A 23,058-nucleotide genomic window follows, 5' to 3' on the forward strand; every position below is an offset into this window, starting at 1 on the left:
AAATAAGATGAAAAATAAATGCACAAATCAAGAATAAAGAAAATCAATCAGTAATAAATAAATATAATAATAATAATAAAACGGCAAATAATAAAAACTTAAGAAACCACATATAGTTGGTGGCTAGACAAATTATTTTTTTCAGATTAAAATGAACAAAGCATTATTAGAGCCCTGTAGACATGACAAAACACGACTATAGTAGTCACATTTATACTCTTTTTATCTACAACATATTGCGCAACTGCAGGGTCTTGAGACACATGCTAACTCGCAAACTAGAGAGCTAGCGACCTAAACGGTAGCCTTCAAGTTATTTCCTTTAAACTTAAATAGCCAAAAACTTACCACTTCCACACGGATAGGGAGGATAACTATTAACAGTTATTTAACCTTTAACATGAACATTAATCGATAACGTAATAATTATTTCTGGGTACATGATACCATACAGCATCCATATCAAACTTGCCGGGGCCGCACTAACATTAAACTTTCATATCAAGGCGGGGGCCTCAAAGTAGTGTCCTGCGGGCCACATTTGGCCCGCGGGCCGCGTGTTTGAGACCACTGATCTAAGGTGTACATAATAATATGAGCTAACCTGGTACACATGTATGTCGTGTAGTCTGTCCCCCTTCGAGGAAAGTTGATATGGTTGATAATGTGCTTGAAGTTCAGCCCCCTATATATAGAAAGTATCTCTCAGCCTGTGACACAAAAACAAGGCTGTTCTTTCCACACTTGTCGCTATTTTGGAGAGAGACATTTTTAGGTATGGTTTGACTGAATGTGTTTCGGTATAATGTAGTCAGCGTAGCAGCAGGTTGTCATGTCCAAGAACTGTAATTATACTAATATAATTCAGTATAATTAGTATTCAAACAATGAATACATTTAATATATAATAGTATAATTGCGTGTATAAGCTAGGAGACTACAGTTCAATCCCACCCTCGGCCATCTCTGTGTGGAGTTTGCATGTTCTCCCCGTGCATGTGTGGGTTTTCTCCGGGTACTCCGGTTTCCTCCCACATTCCAAAAACATGCTAGGTTAATTAGCGACTCCAAATTGTCCATAGGTATGAATGTGAGTGTGAATGGTTGTTTGTCTATATGTGCCCTGTGATTGGCTGGCCAACAGTCCAGGGTGTTACCCCGCCTCTCGCCCAGCTGGGATAGGCTCCAGCACTGCCCGCGAACCTCGTGAGGATAAGCGGTAGAAAATGAAATGAAATGAATTGTGTGTATATTAATTACAATTAATAAACATTTATAAAAAAATAAAAAATAATATAAATTAATAAAAATTAATAAAAATTAATAAAAATTAATAAAAATTAATAAAAATTAATAAAAATGTAAAAGATAATAAAATTAATAAAAAAGTAATACCAAATAAATAAAAATTAATAAAAAATAACAGAAAATGATAATAAAAAATAATAAAAAAATAATAAAAAAATAACAAAAACTGATAATAAAAATAATAAATAAATAATAAAAAATAAATAAAAAAATAAGAAATTAAAAATTAAAAATTAAAAATTAAAAATTAAAAATTAAAAATTAAAAATTAAAAATTAAAAATTAAAAATTAAAAATTAAAAATTAAAAATTAAAAACAATTTGAAAAAATTTAAACATTTAAACATAATTACAAGTAACTAATAAATGTAATGACTGCGAACTAGCTGCTTATATGAGGGGAGGTATGGTGTCTCCCTTAGCGGAGGCCACTACTTGAGGAAACCAATCACACACGTTTGTTTCCTATCATGTCACTATTTGTTTATGCTTTTCAAAGGTACTGGAACCAGGAAGTCAAGATGGCAGCAAACGATATGCGGCAACCCAAACTCACCAGAGTCCTTATAAGGTGTTACTGGAGAGCGTATGTCGTCATAGGAGTATACATCTTTATCGAGGTATCATGCATCAACTCACGTTATTCCTAAAGATGGCTAATTTTTTCTTCATTCAGCACATTTACTCTTCTTTACCAGGAAGGCATCAAAGTCCTTCAGTCGTGGTTACTTGGGAAGCTAATTGAGTACTTTGAGAATCCTGACGCCACATCCCCAGCTGCAGTCTATGAGGCCTACAGCTACGCCGCCGGCATCTCGCTGTCCACCATCTGGGTGGCTGTGCTCCACCATCTTTATTTCTACCACGTACAAAGAGCGGGCATGAAGATTCGCGTGGCAATGTGTCACATGATCTATCGTAAGGTCAGCTCCATCAGGACGTATCAGTTCTTTATAAGAACAACACTGTTGAGTTATTATAATGCAACGTATTTGTCTTGTCATAGGCTCTCAGTCTAAACAATGCAGCGCTGACAAAGACGACGACGGGACAAATTGTGAATCTACTCTCCAATGATGTCAACAGATTCGACGAGGTAATTATCTTCATTAGTACTCTATGTTGTGACCCAACTGGATGTACACCGTATGTATTTCTTTAAATCCTTGTGTCCTAGGTAACATTGTATCTACACTTTCTGTGGGTTGCCCCCTTGCAAGCAGCCATGGTGATACCGCTGTTGATGTACTGGATCGGCCCATCATGCTTGGCGGGAATGGCCGTCTTCTTAGTTCTGATCCCAGTGCAGACCGCGTTTGGAAGATTGTTTTCCACTCTGAGGTTCGCAGCCATTCAGTATGCTGGAGTCGCGCTTACGTTGGTTCCATCCTTGCAGTTGGTGTCTCTGCTCCTGTAGGGCGAAAACCGCTGTCCTGACTGATAATAGGATACGCACAATGAACGAGGTCATCACTGGGATCCGTGTTATAAAGCTGTGTGGCTGGGAGAAACCTTTTGCTGCTCTTGTGGATGAAGTCAGAAGGTACACTAGCATGTCATTCCAACGTTTCCACTGCATAACTCTTGCATACTTGCAATCTATTCAAACGAAAATTTTTTCTCGTCATCGCACAGAATGGAGATCTCCACAATAATGAAAAGCTCCTACCTGCGTGGCTTGAACATGGCGTCCTTCTTCGTGGCCAGCAAGCTCATAATCTTCATCACCGTTTGCGTCTACGTGCTAACAGGCAACCAGCTGTCTTCCAGCACCGTCTTCATGGCCGCTTCCCTCTACGGCGCCATCAGACTCACCATCACGCTTTTCTTTCCCTTTGCCATTGAGAAGGTGTCAGAATCCCTCATTAGCATCCGAAGAATTAAAGTAAGTACTGTACAACACAGGCTTATATCAATGTTGTATTGAGTGAAGTATTGAAGTACACTCATTCTTGTTAGAATTTTCTCCTTCTGGATGAAGTTGCTCCTCAGCATTTGGGACTTCCTGTGGCAGAGAAGAAAGACTGTATGCTGAAGATTCAGGATCTGATATGCTACTGGGACAAGGTGAGGCCGTGGAGGTTAAAATAGATGAATTCCATAATTTTAGGTACAGAATACACTGTTCCCTTGTTTATTGCGGGGGATAGGTCCCCAAAATAGCGAGCAATAACTGAAATCTGCGAAGTAGCCTACTTCATTTCTTACCATTATATGCCCTTAAGGCTGTAAAAACCATACACGTTTTACACTTTTCTCAGGCTCCTGTGGCCTCTATTCTGTTCAGCTGTGGTGTTTTTGTGTCCTTGTTGAAACGTGTTGCTCATTTGTTGTTCATTTGTTTCGTGGTCGGATATATTGTTTCAAACACTCCAAATTCTTATTTTTTAAACCAAAAAAAAAAGAAAAACATGAACAGATTGCACAAATCAAATATCTATTTTTAACAATAAGTAGCTACATTTTATCAAATTGCTATAAAATTGCAAATGCAAATTGCTAGTGTGTGTCATGTCGGGTAGCGGATCCCGCCGAGTCACTTTAAATATATCAATCAAATAAAGTTGCTCTCTGCGGTTCTATTCTTTTCAGCTGTGGTGTTTTTGTGTCCTTGTTAAACATGTTTCTCCTGCTGTTGTGTTTACCTTTCCTCACCGTCCTCCATGGGCTGAGGATTCATTTGTTTCGTGGTCAGATATATTGTTTCAAAGGGAGTGTATGCGGCTCACTCCAAATAATTTTTTTAAACCAAAAAATACAAAAACATGAACAGATTGAACAAATCAAATATCTATTTTTAACAATAAGTAGCTACATTTTATCAAATTGCTATAAAATTGCAAATGCAAATTGCTAGTGTGTGTCATGTCGGGTGGCGGATCCCGTCGAGTCACTTTAAATATGTCAATCAAATAAAGTTGCTCTCTGCGGTTCTATTCTTTTCAGCTGTGGTGTTTTTGTGTCCTTGTTGAAACGTGTTGCTCCTGCTGTTGTTTACCTTTCCTCACCGTCCTCCATGGGCTGAGGATTCATTTGTTTCGTGGTCAGATATATTGTTTCAAAGGGAGTGTATGCGACTCACTCCAAATATTTTTTTTAAACCAAAAAATACAAAAACATGTACAGATTAAACAAATCAAATATCTATTTTTAACAATAAGTAGCTACATTTTATCAAATTGCTATAAAATTGCAAATGCAAATTGCTAGTGTGTGTCATGTCGGGTGGCGGATCCCGTCGAGTCACTTTAAATATGTCAATCAAATAAAGTTGCTCTCTGCGGTTCTATTCTTTTCAGCTGTGGTGTTTTTGTGTCCTTGTTAAACATGTTTCTCCTGCTGTTGTGTTTACCTTTCCTCACCGTCCTCCATGGGCTGAGGATTCATTTTTTTCGTGGTCAGATATATTGTTTCAAAGGGAGTGTATGCGACTCACTCCAAATATTTTTTTTTAAACCAAAAAATACAAAAACATGAACAGATTGAACAAATCAAATATCTATTTTTAACAATAAGTAGCTATATTTTATCAAATTGCTATAAAATTGCAAATGCAAATTGCTAGTGTGTGTCATGTCGGGTAGCGGATCCCGTCGAGTCACTTTGAATATGTCAATCAAATAAAGTTGCTCTCTGCGGTTGTATTCTTTTCAGCTGTGGTGTTTTTGTGTCCTTGTTGAAACGTGTTGCTCCTGCTGTTGTTTACCTTTCCTCACCGTCCTCCATGGGCTGAGGATTCACTCCAAATATTTTTTTTTAAACCAAAAAATACAAAAACATGAACAGATTGCACAAATCAAATATCTATTTTTAACAATAAGAAGCTACATTTGATCAAATTGCCATAAAATTGCAAATGCAAATTGCTAGTGTATGTCATGTCGGGTGGCGGATCCCGTCGAGTCCCTTTAAATATGTCAATCAAATAAAGTTGCTCTCTGCGGTTCTATTCTTTTCAGCTGTGGTGTTTTTGTGTCCTTGTTGAAACGTGTTGCTCCTGCTGTTGTTTACCTTTCCTCACTGTCCTCCATGGGCTGAGGATTCACTGCAAATATTTTTTTTAAACCAAAAATACAAAAACATGAACAGAATGGACAAATAAAATATCTATTTTTAACAATAAGTAGCTACATTTTATCAAATTGCTATAAAATTGCAAATGCAAATTGCTAGTGTGTCCCGTCGAGTCCCTTTAAATATGTCAATCAAATAAAGTTGCTCTCTGCGGTTGTATATATAAATGCTCCTGGCCACTGTATGACAAAAATATGGCAAAGCTGCAATATGATATCTTGCTAAGAGTTACTGTATATTGTCTTCACAGATTCAAGAGGCTCCAACATTGCAGAATGTGTCCTTCACCGTGAGGCCCGGTCAGCTGCTCGCTGTAATCGGTCCCGTTGGATCGGGGAAGGTACAGGCGCCATCAGGAGGAACTCATAACTTGACATGAAAACAGTAACTTTTGTGTGTCAGTCTTCGCTCCTCAGCGCCATCCTGGGAGAGCTGAGTCAGGAAAGTGGCGTGATCAAAGTCAAGGGGGATCTCACCTACACCTCGCAGCAGCCCTGGCTTTTACCTGGCACCATCCAAAGCAACATTCTCTTTGGCAAAGCGCTCAACTGCCAGAAATACAACAGAGTCCTGAGAGCCTGTGCCCTGAAGAGAGTGAGACCGCGGGGGCACTTGGACACTGTAGCTTGTAGTAAGTCCACTCTGTCTCTGAATGACTCGGTAAAAAAGGCTGCGTTTGGACCTTGTCCAGGACATGGAGCTCTTGCCAGGAGGCGACTTGACACCGGTCGGAGACAGAGGGGCCAACTTGAGCGGAGGACAGAAAGCCAGGATCAGCTTAGCTAGGTGTGCACGCTTAAAAAGAACTACACTTTTTCTGTTTTTTTTTTTTACTTTAACTTCTGACTGGGCGGCACGGCGGTCTAGTGGTTAGCGCGCAGACTTCACAGCTAGGAGACCAGGGTTCAATTCCCACCCTCGGCCATCTCTGTGTGGAGTTTGCATGTTCTCCCCGTGCATGCGTGGGTTTTCTCCGGGTACTCCGGTTTCCTCCCACATTCCAAAAACATGCTAGGTTAATTGGCGACTCCAAATTGTCCATAGGTATGAATGTGAGTGTGAATGGTTGTTTGTCTATATTAGAAAATGAATGAATCGTCTTCGTAATTTGAGTTTTTTTTTGACGTATTGATCTATACGTGCAAACCAACAGGTGGCACCAAAATTACTCCATACACCCCCTAGCAAGTCAGAGCTTTTTTTCTTGTCACTCACTCACACACACGCAAATGACATGTACATAGTAGTCATGACACAAGGAATATCTGGAAGATTGTTAGCAAAAATATGATCTTGTCTGCGGGTTGCTTGTCAACATTTAGTCACTATTGGCAGGTTTATAAGTAAACAAATAAACAACAACAACAACCACAAAGATGATTATTTTGTCTCATATTAAATTTGTCGGAAGTTATTACATTTACAGATTTTCACTTTGGCACATTTGTAATAATTTCAGTAATTCAGTATTACGTTTGCAGTAGGCAAATTTTATTAAGTTTGTGGGAATTTGCGGGATTATTACATTAAAAGCTGCAAATTTGTATTACGTTAGCGGGCAGTTATTACGTTTTCGACTCCAAATTGTCCATAGGTATGAATGTGAGTGTGAATGGTTGTTTGTCTATATGTGCCCTGTGATTGGCTGGCCACCAGTCCAGGGTGTACCCCGCCTCTCGCCCAAAGACAGCTGGGATAGGCTCCAGCACCCCCCGCGACCCTCGTGAGGAAAAGCGGTCGAAAATGAATGAATGAATGAACTTCTGACTGAGGGTATTTTTCAGAGCAGTGTACCAGGATGCAGACATCTACCTCCTGGATGACCCTCTCAGTGCTGTGGATGCCGAAGTGGGCAAGCACATCTTTGAAGAGTAAATTCATATTAAAAACTAAATTACAATCCTACATCAAATATTAATAACATTACGTTATAACTTATGTGTGTTTAGGTGTATTTGTGGACTTTTGAGGAACAAGCCGTGTGTTCTCATCACTCACCAGCTGCATTATCTCAAGGCTGCGCATCAAATTATTGTCTTAAAAGAGGTGATGCAGCGCACTTCGACACGTTTGCACACCACAATAACTGACAATATCAAATTAATCCTGGATATGAATATGGCTATTTTTGTCAGGGTCAAATGGCGGCAAGCGGGACCTACAGTGAGCTGCAGAACTCCGGTCTGGACTTCTCCTCGCTCCTCAAAGAAGAAGAGAGTCCAGAGGAGAGACGGAGCGCGACTCCCACGCCGGGCAACACCCGTACGCTCTCTGACAATTCCATATCTTCCCTGTCCTCCTCCCACTACTCTCTGATGGAAGAGGAGCCACTCGCACTGGTGCGTACAGTTGGAGTATTAGTTAGTACAGTAAACCTCGGATATATCGGACTCGGATATATCGGAAATTCGCTCACAACGGACAGATAAAAAAGAACCGATTTTTCTGTAATGCATTTCCAATAAAAATTCATTGCATATATCGGATTTTTTATCACGGATTTCGCCTATTTCGGACAAAATCTCCAGTCCCGTTCCAATGCATTTCCATTAAATTTCCCTCGCATATATCGGATGGCCGCATCGTGGCGCTCCGATTCCCCGAATCGTGACAGGCCGCTATACGACGTCATTTGCAGCGTTTGCAGCGTTGCCTGCGCGTCCAGGTACATTGGAAACATAGTCAAGGAAGTGCCTTTTTATTCCGGATAAAATCCCATTTACGCATATACCGGATATAAATCCGATATATGCGTAAAACGGACATTTTCCGGTATACGCATATAACGGATTTCGCTTATATCGGACAAAACCAGTGGGAACAATTGAATCCGATATATCCGAGGTTTACTGTATTAGTATTAGTTTTAGAGGGCGGCACACCGATCACAGCTTGGAGACCAGGGTTCAATTCCACCCTCGGCCATCTCTGTGTGGAGTTTGCATGTTCTCCCCGTGCATGCGTGGGTTTTCTCCGGGTACTCCGGTTTCCTCCCACATTCCAAAAACATGCTAGGTTAATTAGCGACACCAAATTGTCCATAGGTATGAATGTGAGTGTGAATGGTTGTTTGTCTATATGTGCCCTGTGATTGGCCGGCCACCAGTCGGGATAGGCTCCAGCACCCCCCGCGACCCTCGTGAGGAAAAAGCGGTAGAAAATGAATTAATGAATTAGTTTTAGATAGTAATTTAATAATAAAGTATACTTATTATTGTGGATGTAGTTTACTGCGTCACCATCATACTGATATCATACTGATATTTTGCTAATTAATTTTACTAATGGTGTAAATAAATCAACGCAATACAGTTCTACAACTGTTAGTATGTTCTCTGTAGGCGGCATTATGAATTATCCTTACTGACCTTTTTTGCAGCACATTTGTAGCGAGTGAAGATTGCTTTTATAGTTATTAGCCCATATTTCCACCCAATAAATAAGATATGGTAGAACCAGAGATCAATAAAAAGTGTGGAGTAATTTCTGATTGAGAACATATTTCTTTGTTCAGTTACAAAAATTATGTTTTTTAAAAGAAATTAGAGAGTAAAGTCTCAATTTTAGGAGTGTTTTTTTTTTTTAATCTACACATCTGACATTATATTAAAAACAAGCCGACAAGCTTAAACCTTCGTCTTAATGCAGTTATAAATTTATGCTTACAAATTTTTAAAAATATTGCTACTTTATTCTCAAAATACTCTAGTATTTATCATCAGTGTGGCCTTAATACTTCATCTAATCTTAATAATAGAATCAGAATCAGAAAAGGTTTATTGCCATGTATGATCAAACACATACTAGGAATTTGTTTTGGTATAGTAGGTGCACACACATCTATTAAAAAAGAATGAAAAATACAAAATATGAAAATACAAAATATACAGAATAACAGTATAAATATATGTACACAGTCTGTTTTTTGTTTGTTAGTAATAATAGTTAGTAATAATAGTACTTAATACCACTATTTAATATGTCTGATCTGGGTGACTACAAATGATGCATTATTAGAGAACTAAAATAAACATAAATAAACATAATATGAAATTGGAACTCCTGACCGTATCAGCCTGCTGTGTTTTGATGCTACCACTAGAGGGCAGAACATACTTACTACTCCCTTTGCTGCTTTACTCCTGTGATGCTGAATGAGTGACATTGCCCTTGGTGTGTATGTACTACTTACATGTGCAGGCAGCACAGCCCACGGACGAGGAAAGGCGCTCACAGGGGAACATCGGCCTGCAAATGTATACGAAATATTTCAGAGCAGGCGCTAACTTTATGGCACTCTTCCTTCTCATTATACTCAACGCTCTTGCACACGTAAGTTCGCCGTGCAAATGTACTACTGTTGAATTAGTGATGAATATTTGTTGTAATTGTGTTTTTTCAGGTGGCATTTGTGCTTCAGGACTGGTGGCTTGCTTGTTGGTAAGATTTATAAAAACAGAAAATATTTTTTTGTCAGTAATATAAACCCAGGCGGTCTTCAAGAAAATGTTATGTTTGACTTCTTGAAGAAGACCTTGTACTTCTCTGACAAATGTCTTATTTGCGCAGCTCATTCCCTTCTTTCCTTCACATTATCCTTGTATGGAGCTTTTTTTTTTGTTTCTTTTGCAGGTCCTCCAAGCAGCAACAGCAACAGCAGCAACAGCAAAAGCAGCAATATGTGCACATAACACAACACCTCAATAGCAGCCTCCCCGCAGAACCGGACCTTGACCTGTACCTAAGTGTTTACGCAGGTGATGCTTGCTGATTGTACGCCTCTTTTTCAAATGTGTGTGTGTGTGTGTGTGTACGCCATGGAATACGGCATCCATTCAGAGAAAAGGATTGGCGGTAACCCAAGGCCTTCAAGGCCAACTCTGGGTACACGGGCCTCAGCTGTACTCAGAAGATAGCGTTGTCTTACTCTTGATTGTCTCCTTGTGACTCCGAAGCTCTTCACTCTTTGTATTTACACTCAAGACAACAACACACACACAAAAAAAAAAAAAAAAAAAAAACCCAGTGGCGAATGAATCATTTAAGTGGGATACATCTGCTTGAATGCTGATTGACCTTTAAAACACCTGTCCTTGAAAGAAGAATGAAGATGGCAATGTGGTGTACTGATGGATTTGTTTTTTTTTTTTTTTCTCCCCCTGTCAGGTTTAACGGCCACATCCGTGCTGTTTGGCTTCGTTCGCAGCTTGGTCTTCTTCAACATCCTGGTGAAATCAGCCCAGACGCTTCACAACCGCATGTTTGATGCCATACTCCGGACCCCTGTGCACTTTTTTGAAATTAATCCCATTGGTAAGCGACTGACTTCCACTATTTTTTTTATTTTTTTATTTTTAATAATTCTACGGGTGTTGAAGTAGATGAATCAACAAGGTTATTCTAACATCTCAACACCAGGGAGCACACTGTTCCCTCTTGTCTCGTCACCTATGTTCCCACTAAACTTTCTATAGTAAATGCCATCGGTTTGTCTGCAGAACATTTATTGATACGTGTATAGTACAAAAATATCTAACTATAACTATACAAATAACTATATATAAAATATAAATAATATTGTGATTACTGAAAATCATCTACAGTCACTACTGTCCAATTAAAAGACCAAACTAATTGTAATGCAGCACTATAATTATAACTATAATGTACACAAATGCCTTCAAGTGTGCACATTTTTTTTAAATGTTGTAAATTTATATACAAATTTTAATTTTTTTTGCTAATTATCATTACCTTTCCTCACTAATTGACTGTCTGGGAGAAATCACATACTTCCACTGTCTTATAGTGAAGTGTGCGGCATTGGTTTACCTTTAAGATACCAATTATGGTTCCTCGTGCGGTAAAGGATGATAAAAAAAATATAATTTTTTTTAATTTGCAGTTTTCCTGTATGGTAAACATTAAAACTGTTACATTAAATAAGTAGTAAATTATGGATATAGTGGTAGTATTATATCATTATTTTCACTTCCACACTGATTTTTTAAAGGTTATATCTGCAGAATTGCACATTTTAATATGAAGGAAAAATACTACACCATCGCAATCATTTTATAGTTATTAATTATAGACTGACATTTTTCTCATGCATTGTTCACCTGTCAGCAGATCATTAGTCTAATCTCATGTGAACAACACAACCGGTTCGGTGTTTATGTATGTGCAACAAGAGGGTGACTTGTACCTACGTACGTATTGAGTCCCGATCAACTGCTTAAATTTAAGCGTGTAAAACAAGTAGTCAAGCCGTGTTCTTGCCGATAATCTTCCACTTGTGGGACTACCTGGTGTTTTATCTGGGTGTGACCTGACTGGTAATCTATGCGCAAACACTTTGAATAATGTAATAATCTGTAATATCGCCGCGCAGGAGAGGCTTAACACACACCGTTATCTGATGGGTGTCGCTATCGGGGACCGGTCCGGTTATTATTAGCTTGGCCTCCAGGAAGGCAAACACCGTGTGTGTCTACGCTGGCTTTATAGCACGATTGTATCTTATTATGGCTATTTTCAATATGAATTATTTCCTAATATTTATACAGAGTGCAATGTGTACGATAAAGCAATCAACCACATTAGGTATCTAAAGCACATCAAATTATTTCTTTACATAGCTAATCATATTCAATTCTGCCTGAGAAGTAATAATTTAGTAGTATCTAATATTATTTTTCTAGTTCTTTAAGAAGTGTTTTGATTGCTTTTTGCTGTACTGCAAAAAAAAACAACACAATAAAACATTTTTGATTTGAGGTATTTGTGCCCTAGTTAGAAATTTGACAACTGTTTACACGTGTACGCCGCTTCAGAACAGGCGCCGCGTTTGAGAGTCTGTTGTATGTATGTTCTCTGTAGGCAGCATTATGAATTATCCTTACTGGCCTTTTTTGCAGCACATTTGTAGCGAGTGGAGATTGCTTTTATAGTTATTAGCCCATATTTCCACACAATAAGTAAGATATGGTAGAACCAGAGAGCAATAAAGAGTGTGGCGTGATTTCTGATTGAGAACAAATTTCTTTGTTCAGTTACAAAAATAATGTTTTTTAAAAGAAAATGTACTGTCCATTAAAGAGTAAAGTCTTAATTAATAAAATAAAAGCTAATCATATTCAATTCTGCCTGAGAGGTAATAATTTAGTAGTATCTAATATTATTTTTCTAGTTCTTTAAGTGTTTTGATTGCTTTTTGCTGTACTGCAAAAAAAAACAACACAATAAAACATTTTTGATTTTGAGGTATTTGTGCCTTAGTTTTGACAACTGTTTACACGTGTACGCCGCTTCGGAACAGGCGCCGCGTTTGAGAGTCGGCCTCAGAGGTAAAGGTTACCCTTTCAAGCGTCGCCGCACAAAGGTCTTATTTGTCGTCGTATGAATGCGCTCGCGTGACAATACGGTACAGCAGCCGTGACTTTTAACTGATGGCAAGGCTTTTGTATCTATTCTTTATCAGCCATTCAATGCTTCACGTTGCATTCACTGACAATTTGTGACTGTGTTATCTTTGACGCTTTTGGGTGATTGCAACCTTTATATTTTATAATAACTTGAAGTCGGAAGATAGGTATTCAGTGGTGAGAAACCCAGTGTCGTTCAGTGTATTCTTTTTCAATGACGGGGAGTAAAACACTGTTAAGTTTAAAATGTAGCGCTACATCAATGCATCCAAGTCATTAGGTGTCATAAAAATGGTTATTATATTGCTGTATACATGGAATGTGTGCACATTTTGAGTGTTTAAAATAGCTTTCCGTCATGTATTTTTTATTTTCATTAACTATATTAATGAATAAGTCACACAGTTTTGCGGTTGAATACAGCACAATAATCCCTAACATTGGCTACAGTTGCTGCCGTAAAGCACGCCAAACTAAAGCTCAACTCTGAAGTCCCAACGCCACTTCCTGTCCACCCCGTACTCAGCTCCCCTAGCACTGGAACACATTTTGAAACAGCACAGGTTTTATTTATGTCGTCAATGGCGTGTTTTCTGTTATGTGTACTCTATACTCTATACATACTCTGTACTCTGTATGCTCTATGAAAATATTCCATATTATCACGGTTGGCTCTGGAACCAATTAACTGTGATAAATAAACGAGGAATTACTGTACATCTGACATTTTTCAGTAAATTTAAAGATCTTGTTTTTAATTATAATTAGGGATGCGCCGATTGATCAGCCGCCAATCAATATCGGCCAATTTATGTAAACAAAAAACAAAAACATATTAGCATATGCCGATAAATGCCGATCACAAAGCTGATTGGCGTGTGACAACAAAAACTACACATGTTCTGTGCTTGTCAGAGCTTTTCTTCCCGTCACTCACAGGCACCAATGACCTGAAACAATGCAGATGAATTTTGGCTTTTTTATGTTTTTGATTTGTTTTGGAAATTTGTTTTGCCTGTACAATTATAAAAGTTTTCCGATGATGGTGACAAAGTAAACTATGGAAAAGCTTTTCCAAATATGAACAAATTAGACCTTGACCTGAGTTATGGAATGGACTTTCAGCCATCTTTTTTTTAGTCCAAAAAAAAGATTAACTCTGCTGCACGGCAGTCGAGTGGTTAGCGTGCAGACCTCACAGCTAGGAGACCCGAGTTCAATTCCACAACATCTCTGTGTGGAGTTTGCATGTTCTCCCCGTGCATGCGTGGGTTTTCTCCGGGTACTCCGGTTTCCTCCCACTTTCAGCCATCTTTTTTTTTTAGTCCAAGCGTTGATTAACTCGGCTGCACGGCATTCGAGTGGTTAGCGTGCAGACCTCACAGCTAGGAGACCCGAGTTCAATTCCCCCCATCTCTGTGTGGAGTTTGCATGTTCTCCCCGTGCATGCGTGGGTTTTCTCCGGGTACTCCGGTTTCCTCCCACATTCCAAAAACATGCTAGGTTAATTAGCATGACTCCAAATTGTCCATAGGTATGAATGTGAGTGTGAATGGTTGTTTGTCTATATGTGCCATGTGGTTGGCTGGCCACCAGTCCAGGGTGTACCCTCGCCTCTCGCCCGAAGACAGCTGGGATAGGCTCCAGCACCCCCCGCAACATTTACAACTTAAATTTTAGTATTTCTTCTGTGAAATTGGATGAATTTACTCCCACCCGTTTAGATCCTTCTCTTGCGTAAATATACACTGTACACGTATATATGTGAAAATATTATGTTTCTCCTGTTTAGCATGAGGTACACTTTAGGTTGAGCCCCTTCATCCAAACGCGATGCAGTAGGCGCCGTGCAGACAGTGGTGGATGTGCTGAGCTGATGTTGATCCCTGTAATTTAGTGTCATTGAGTGGGTTAATCCCCTCAGAGACTGCAGGCCAGAGCCTCGGCTCATCAGCACAGTCAAGGAGAGGAGTTTCCATCAACACCACAACCCCCCCCAAACACACCACCATGCTGACTGTCTACCTTTAACATCAGCACAGTGGGTCACCTCAGTGCTGCGTGTCACTCAGCTGCTGTTGACACGGGGGAACATTAGTTCCTCTGTAGTTCCCCATGTGAGATTCTAATTGTGTCTACAGAGTGAATGTTTTTTTTTTTTTAAACGTCTGTATTTCAGGTCTGGGATGCAAGAAGCAAAGTGTGGGGGGGAAGTGTTGCAGACAGGAGGATGATGATGATATCGAAGTGTGTAAATTGAAAGTGGAGATGGAGGAGTGAGCGCGTGTGTGTGTGTGTGTGTGTGTGTGTGTGTGTGTGTGCAGCGTGGCTGATAGAGCTCCCCCTCGCTCGGCACTTCCACTATTTAATTGCATGAAAGGGAAGGCACGGAGATTGCACAAGCCTGGCGGTGAGAGCGAAGAGAATGGATTTAGAATGTATTAGTATTGGCAGCAAGGTGCCGGCGGTGGGAGGCTGCCCCAGGGCCCTTGGGGGCCTTCATGGAAAGTGCAGGTGAGCCGCGCCACCTCCAGCCTTGGCAGCCCCCCCACCTTCGCTCCAGTCCCTCTTCAGTATTCCTTACATCAGGGGTCTTAAACATGCGGCCCGCGGGCCAAATGTGGCCCACAGGACACTATTTTGAGGCCCCCGCGCAAGTTTGATATGGATGTATGGTATCATGTACCCAGAAAAAAAATTATTACGTTTGATTAATGTTCATGTTAAAGGTTAAATAACTGTTAATAGTTATCCTCCCTATCCGTGTGGAAGTGGGAAGTTTTTGGATATTTAAGTTTAAAGGAAATAACTTGAAGGCTACCGTTTAGGTCGCTAGCGCTCTAGTTTGCGAGTTAGCATGTGTCTCAAGACCCTGCAGTTGCGCAATATGTTGTAAATAACAAAAAGTATAAATGTGACTATAGTTGTGTTTTGTCATGTCTACAGGGCTCTAATAATGCTTTGTTCATTTTAATCGGAAAAAAATAATTTGTCTACCCACCAACTATATGTGGTTTCTTAAGTTTTTATTATTTGCCGTTTTATTATTATTATTATTATTATTATTATATTTATTACTGATTGATTTATTTTCTTTATTCTTGATTTGTTTATTTATTTTTCATCTTATTTTGTGTAGAAAAATAAAAAGTAAGATATTTGAGAACAGTTTTATCAGAGCTTTTCTTGTAGAAAATTGGAACCAAAGCAAAGTTTATTAATTTTTTAATAAATTTTTTAATAAATGCGTTTTTTTTTGGAAAACCTGATGCGGCCCAGTCTCACCCACACCCTAGCTCCAGTGGCCCCCCAGGTAAATTGACTTTGAGACCCCTGCCTTCCATTATTCCAAGGTCCCTCTAACTGTGCCGGGGCCCACACGTGGAGTCGTTCACTTATCGCGATGTTTACAGGAAACAGCGATTCGCCACACGCCTCGCTCAAGCCGGACCCCACTGTTCCACTTCTTCAAGTGTGATTACGGGGGGGGGGTCCCGCTCACATTATATCTCCACCTGGGTTGGAAAGCCTTGATATTTTCCGAGCTTGAAAGAAGTGGTGCAAATCACCGCTGGAGTCTTGAAAGCATGAGAAATGGTTAGATCTTAATACTGAAAACACCGATAGTCGATATTGTTGACGACGCGTCGATTGAAGCCTTTGTCCCACGCCGATCTCACCTCATAGGCATTTGTGTAACAGCACCACTGTAATGCATCCTCTCTATACCATAGTGTCTGAAGCTCATCCCCCTCTGTGTTAACCGAGCCGCTTGTCAAGTCAAACAGCTGATAGCTGACTGATGTTCTCTGCTTTTAGTAGCCTCCGAGCGTTGCATGATGTAACAGGCAGAAACATATCCCTTTCTCACTTGCATTGTTTGTTCGAGGCTTGCATGAATTTAGGTCATCTATGGCTTAGAGTCTAAGTCAGGGGTGGGCAAACTACGGCCCGGGGGCCACATCCGGCCCGCCAAGTGTTTGAATACGGCCCGCCCAATCTTTCCAAAGTATTTCATTTAAACTCAACATACAACCTGGCATCATGGCCTGAGCCAACCTTTTGATGGTTTTATCAATTTGGTTTTTTGACATGGTCTGTTGTTTACAAAGTGCTCCTGAAAAAAGGGACACAAGCACATAATAATAATAATAATAATAATAATAATAATAATAATAATAATAATAATAATAATAATAATAATAATAATAATAATAATAATAATAATAATAATAATAATAATTATTATTAATATTATTATTATTATTATTAGATTATTATAATTATTATTAGAACTATTATGATTATTATAATTATTATATTAATGCTAATTATTATATTAATTAAATATAGTATTATTGTTATATTTGCATATTTTACATAATAATAATATAATAATTATTATTATTTTAATTTTATTGTAATTATTATAATATTTTATTATTTTTTAAATATTTAAATATAAATATAAAATAATAAATAATAATAGCAGATTGCATGACAATTTTACAGATACAATAATACCAGGTGGACTGTTACGTGTAAAATATATAGTCTGCCCCCCCCCCCCCTGTAAATTTTGTCATATCAATGCGGCCCGCGAGTCAAAAAGTTTGCCCACCCCTGGCTTAGACAGTAACATTACATAAAATATATTTGAATCCTGCTCAAACAAGCTGTTTTCCAGGCTAAAGAGAGGAGATTCGTTGTTAGCATAGCAGCAGCAGCAGCAACTCTTACCTCCTTATTCGAACACCCACCCTCGGGATGTCTGCATGCTAAAGGGGGCACTCACACTGTGAATACGATTAGTCCGCCTCTGAGTGTACAACATGCTTACGCCACTTGACTTTGAATCAAGCGCTGATTTGGAGCATTGCTGGGTCGTTGCGGGGAATCATGTTTTGGCGGGGGTTTATGCAATGGCTGTTACGGGGGAGCCCGGCCTCGTCCGCATGCATGTTTTTTTTTTAGGCGGGAGCGGTATTTTTGGATAAAGCTGTAAGCCGCTTACAGCCGTGGAGAGAGGTGATTACAGGGCCCACCTCCATAGCGGTGACTAGGAGGCAACTTTTAGGTCAGTGGTGCCATGGCTCCACCGGCGGGCCACAGACTCGCACTTTCTCCCCCGCCCCCTCCATCCCTAAACAAGGCCCACCTTCAAAAAATAATGCTTTCATGAATTTAGCTCGACAATAGTTGCGTGTCACAATGCAGCGATTTTGCCATAATTGATATATACAGTAAACAGGTACTTTCTGATAGCTACGTATATAAGAAGAAGAGTTAAGAGATAATGGGGATAATTTCCCCACCCTTAGACAGTATTAATACTTTATTTATATTTATATATATGTATACTTTATTAATATTTTGTCCCAGCCTGAGATAGTATCCATGTCCGATGGTGGTGTAAATGAAAAATAAATTAAAAAAAAAAATAAAAAAAAATAAAAAAAATAAAAATATATAAAATATAAAATATAAAATATAAAATACAAAATATAAAATATAAAATATAAAATATAAAATATAAAATATAAAATATAAAATATAAAATATAAAATATAAAATATAAAATATAAAATATAAAATACAAAATATAAAATATAAAATATAAAATATATTTTTTAAAATTAATAAAAATAACTAAAATGAAAATTAAATCACATTGTTGATGTTTTGTCCCATCTTCATTCATTCATTCAAGAAGAGTTAAGAGATAATGGGGATAATTTCCCCACCCGTAGACAATATTGATACTTGCTATGGCTTTATTAATATTTTGTCCCAGCCTGAGATAGTATCCATGTCCGACGGTGGTGTAAATGAAAAAAAAAAATAAATAAATAAATAAAAATAAATAAATAAAATAAAAAATAACAAATATAAAAATAATTTTTAAATTTTTTTATAAAAATAACTGAAATGAAAAATAAATCACATTGTTGATGTTTTGTCCCATCCTTAGTATCTAGACCTAAGTTTGTTGTATTGACATTGCATATAATTCATTCGTCCATTCATTAATTTTCTACACACCCTGGACTAGTGGCCAGCCAATCACAGGGCACATATAGACAAACAACCATTCACACTCACATTCATACCTATGGACAATTTAGAGTCGCTAATTAACCTAGCATGTTTTTGGAATGTGGGAGGAAACCGGAGTACCTGGAAAAAACCCACGCATGCACGGGGAGAACATGCAAACTCCACACAGAGATGGCCGAGGGTGGAATTGAACTCAGGTCTCCTAGCGCTAACCACTCGTTCGCCGTGCAGCCCACATTGCGTATGATATTGCATTATAATATCTGCATCTTGTGTATCGAAACTGTACCAAATCAGACAATTATGCGACAATTTCTATATTTTCTGCCCCATCACCCATAGTATCAATATTATCTATGGGAGGCCGGTGTATCTGTACTGTACTGTACGAGATAATGATGCAATTTATTGATACAAGCCTAAACAGTATCAATAAATAGGAGGGTGGCATATCGATATTGTATTGTGAGATAACGATACAAGGAAATACAATATTGATATTTTGCTCTGCTTTACTACGTCCACAATGCCAAGATAAAGGTAGAGTGAAGTACGCATTGTCTATCATTTACTGCAGTAAATAGTGCATGAAGGCGACTAGAGTACAGTATATAATAGGGTGTGCCATCATGAAAAGATCATGCAATGAATGCAAACTCTACGTTTCAAATAAGAAACACCTGATGCAGACTGGAGGCATCTCAATTAACGTCAGCGATGCTGCCAGTCACAACAAGAACAAGGCAGGCATGCAGCTTGTTTTGCTCCCCCCCCCGCCCCCGCCCTCCTTTTGTTCCCCAAACAAAAGCCTCCTGCACATATTGAGCCGAGAGATTTCAAAACAAATAATGAGTCATTGTTTGAAAGTTAAATAATCCTGTGTTTTCCCATCTGATCGCAGTGTATACGTATACCTAAGCCACTTTATGATCCGCCGTTATATAACGCTAGTGTACAGCCAATTAAAATATGGAATGATTTTATTTTGAAATGCACTGGAGGTTTCATTTGGCTCGCAATATTTCCGTTTACCAGCTTTACCAGAGTGCTACGGCTGCAACGTCTGAAAAAAAAGACCCCAAACAGATTGTTTACGTCGTACCGTACGGCCGACAGAGCCCCAACAGGGATCGCAGGGGTGCTGGAGCCTATCCCAGCTATCCTGATCCCGAGATCAGGGTACACCCTGGACTGGTCGCCAGACAATCACAGGGTACATATAGTCAAACAACCATTCACACTCACATTCATACCTATGGACAATTTGGAGTCGCTAATTAACCTAGCATGTTTTTGGAATGTGGGAGAAAACCGGAGTACCCGGAGAAAACCCACTCGTGCACGGGGAGAACATGCAAACTCCACACAGAGATGGCTGAAGGTGGAATTGAACTCGGGGCTTCTAACTGTGTGGCCTGTGAGCTAACCACTCGACCGCCGTGCAGCCTATGCTGATTATTCATTCATTTTCTACCACTTTTCCTCACGAGGGTCGCGGGGGGTGCTGGAGCCTATCCCAGCTGTCTTCGAGCGAGAGGCGGGGTACACCCTGGACTGGTGGCCAGCCAATCACAGGGCTCATATAGACAAACAACCATTCACACTCACCTTCATACCTATGGACAATTAGGAGTCGCTAATTAACCTAGCATGTTTTTGGAATGTGGGAGGAAACCCGGAGTACCCGGAGAAAACCCACGCATGCACGGGGAGAACATGCAAACTCCACACAGAGATGGCAGAGGGTGGAATTGAACCCGGGTCTCCTATCTGTGAGATCTGCGCGCTAACCACTCGACTGCCGTGCAACCGAGAAACGTCTTAACAAGTCATTGTTATACAAATGACGCATCTGCATAACAAAAACAAAATGATGACGTCAATGTCATTCTTTTATTTCTAAATCCCGCGTTCATCTCTTCTATTCTGTGGTTTGACAGGAAGAATCCTCAACAGGTTTTCCAAAGACATCGGCTACCTGGACTCTCTGCTGCCGTGGACGTTTGTGGACTTCACCCAGGTGAGTCTTCACCTTCCGCGGGGTTCGGGCTGCTGGCACTGCAGCATGGGGAGGCCATTTCATGCCTGGCTAAACCTGCTTTGTGGTGCGGCTCCCTTAATCTGGAAACAATTACTGTGGGATTACCTGCCAGTGCGGCCCAGCGCCTTCACAGATTTAATAAAAGTGCCTCATAGGCTAGAGGACTTGGGGGGGCGGGGGGAGGCGGGGGCGTGGCTCCCATAGTGCGACACAACAGAGGCGGCCTCTTCACAGAATGTGTACTCAGCCTAAGCAAGTGATTGGGGGAGAGAAAGGCACCACAGAGGAAATAATGGACACAGGATGATGGCTCTGATATGGGGGGGGGGCAGTAGCGGGGAGGAGATGACAAGGACGAGGTGTTGAGAGTACGAAGAAATGAGAGCAGGGGGTGTGCGATATGTTTGGAGGGGTGGAGCTGCAAACATGGCTACTGGGAATGTACACAGTGTGGACTATATCTTCACATGGTTACTTTTAAGAACATATACTTTAGGTATAGTTTTATCCGCAATGTAATGGCGGCTAGCGTTTAAATAATCACCACCAATGAGTTTGCTCGTACTAAATTTCCTCGGTTTTGTACTCAAGTCCAAAGTCTAGCCATTTATTTATTTTGTTAGCATCACACTTTCAACCGTCGTCAGGTTGAGTTCCCGTTATACGTGACGTAATATGTGATGGGACAATTAATACAAAAATTTCCATGCCGATTCAGGCAGTTACATTGAATAGTGTTTGTTGGTTGCATTGAAATGTGTCTGACATTCTGAAAAAAAGTGAATTTTGTGAGGTTTTTGGTGATGTGTGCTTCGCCTACACCAAGAATAGACCAGATCAGAGCTGGTGACCTTTCACGAAATGTTCACTACGCCAAGCTAAAACCGTGGACACCTACCCTGGTGTTCCGCGACGCCCATTTTGGCGCCCATCTACCAAATTACCATGAAATCATCATCAGTGACACAAACATTTCTAGGAAAGGTCTTAGTATAACACATAAATCCAGGTCCAGAAAACTGGATCTTAGAGTTGTAACAGTCCACTTGCATCAAGGTCAAGTGGAGAAAATGACTCACCAGATCCAGCACATAGCTTGCTGTGTGTGGTGGCTGGCGCCCACTTTTGTAATGCACACCACTACCACCACCACCACCAATAGGATTGGATATTAATAATTAATAGGATATGTAGTTTCTATAAATTTGGGAATTATCATTCTTATTTTTCCTTCAAATGCTTCCGATGGCGCAGTCCAGTCTACCAAATTACCATGAAATTAGACCCCATTGTGTCATCATCGGTGACACAAACATTTCTAGGAAAGGTTTTAGTCTTAACACATAAATCCAGGTCCAGAAAACTGGATCTTTGAGTTGTAACAGTCCACTTGCATCAAGGTCAAGTGGAGAAAATGACTCTCCAGATCCAGCACATAGCTTGCCGTGTGTGGTGGCTGGCGCCCACTTTTGTAATGCACACCACCACCAATAGGATTGTATCGGAACAACGTTGCATGTATGTTGTTTTTATAAATTTGGGAATTATCATTCTTATTTTTCCTTCAAATGCTTCTGATGGCGCAGTCCAGTCTACCAAATTACCATGAAATTAGATCCCATTGTGTCATCATCAGTGAAACAAACATTTCTAGGAAAGATTTTAGTCTTAACACATAAATCCAGGTCCAGAAAACTGCATCTTAGAGTTGTAACAGTCCACTTGCATCAAGGTCAAGTGGAGAAAATGACTCTCCAGATCCAGCACATAGCTTGCCGTGTGTGGTGGCTGGCGCCCACTTTTGTAATGCACACCACCACCAATAGGATTGTATCGGAACAACGTTGCATGTATGTTGTTTTTATAAATTTGGGAATTATCATTCTTATTTTTCCTTCAAATGCTTCTGATGACGCAGTCCAGTCTACCAAATTACCATGAAATTAGATCCCATTGTGTCATCATCAGTGACACAAGCATTTCTAGGAAAGGTTTTAGTCTTAACACATAAATCCAGGTCCAGAAAACTGCATCTTAGAGTTGTAACAGTCCACTTGCATCAAGGTCAAGTGGGGGAAATGACTCACCAGATCCAGCAGATAGCTTGCTGTGTGTGGTGGCTGGCGCCCACTTTTGTAATGCACACCACCG

General features: G+C 39.7%; 1 protein-coding gene and 2 long non-coding RNA genes across 4 annotated transcripts in view; 1 reads left to right on the top strand and 2 right to left on the bottom strand.

Moving 5' to 3' along the window:
* LOC131136286 (ATP-binding cassette sub-family C member 4-like) overlaps window positions 1-23,058 on the top strand; it is a 56,633-nt gene that overhangs the window by 1,942 nt on the left and 31,633 nt on the right. For both annotated transcript variants that reach the window (XM_058082974.1, XM_058082975.1), the window contains exons 3-20: window positions 1,808-1,928; window positions 2,007-2,231; window positions 2,315-2,404; window positions 2,486-2,649; window positions 2,726-2,851; window positions 2,944-3,193; window positions 3,268-3,375; window positions 5,633-5,722; window positions 5,785-5,976; window positions 6,074-6,168; window positions 7,167-7,253; window positions 7,332-7,428; window positions 7,518-7,721; window positions 9,583-9,714; window positions 9,785-9,822; window positions 10,015-10,139; window positions 10,549-10,695; window positions 20,807-20,886. In XM_058082974.1, coding sequence (XP_057938957.1) covers window positions 1,808-1,928; window positions 2,007-2,231; window positions 2,315-2,404; window positions 2,486-2,649; window positions 2,726-2,851; window positions 2,944-3,193; window positions 3,268-3,375; window positions 5,633-5,722; window positions 5,785-5,976; window positions 6,074-6,168; window positions 7,167-7,253; window positions 7,332-7,428; window positions 7,518-7,721; window positions 9,583-9,714; window positions 9,785-9,822; window positions 10,015-10,139; window positions 10,549-10,695; window positions 20,807-20,886 — 2,371 coding nt within the window. The remainder of the gene's footprint in view (window positions 1-1,807; window positions 1,929-2,006; window positions 2,232-2,314; window positions 2,405-2,485; window positions 2,650-2,725; window positions 2,852-2,943; window positions 3,194-3,267; window positions 3,376-5,632; window positions 5,723-5,784; window positions 5,977-6,073; window positions 6,169-7,166; window positions 7,254-7,331; window positions 7,429-7,517; window positions 7,722-9,582; window positions 9,715-9,784; window positions 9,823-10,014; window positions 10,140-10,548; window positions 10,696-20,806; window positions 20,887-23,058) is intronic.
* Window positions 1,619-8,875, bottom strand: LOC131136291 (uncharacterized). Its single transcript, XR_009131722.1, has 3 exons — window positions 2,978-8,875; window positions 2,821-2,907; window positions 1,619-2,719 (listed from the first exon to the last, which is right to left on the bottom strand). It is a non-coding gene; the product is annotated as an uncharacterized LOC131136291 (long non-coding RNA).
* Window positions 9,054-23,058, bottom strand: part of LOC131136290 (uncharacterized) — a 118,332-nt gene continuing 104,327 nt past the window's right edge. Inside the window, exon 6 of the long non-coding RNA XR_009131721.1 lies at window positions 9,054-9,630. This is a non-coding gene — a long non-coding RNA (uncharacterized LOC131136290). The remainder of the gene's footprint in view (window positions 9,631-23,058) is intronic.

Source organism: Doryrhamphus excisus, chromosome 9 (genome assembly GCF_030265055.1).
Source record: "Doryrhamphus excisus isolate RoL2022-K1 chromosome 9, RoL_Dexc_1.0, whole genome shotgun sequence".
In the NCBI taxonomy this organism is placed as follows: Eukaryota; Metazoa; Chordata; class Actinopteri; order Syngnathiformes; family Syngnathidae; genus Doryrhamphus; species Doryrhamphus excisus.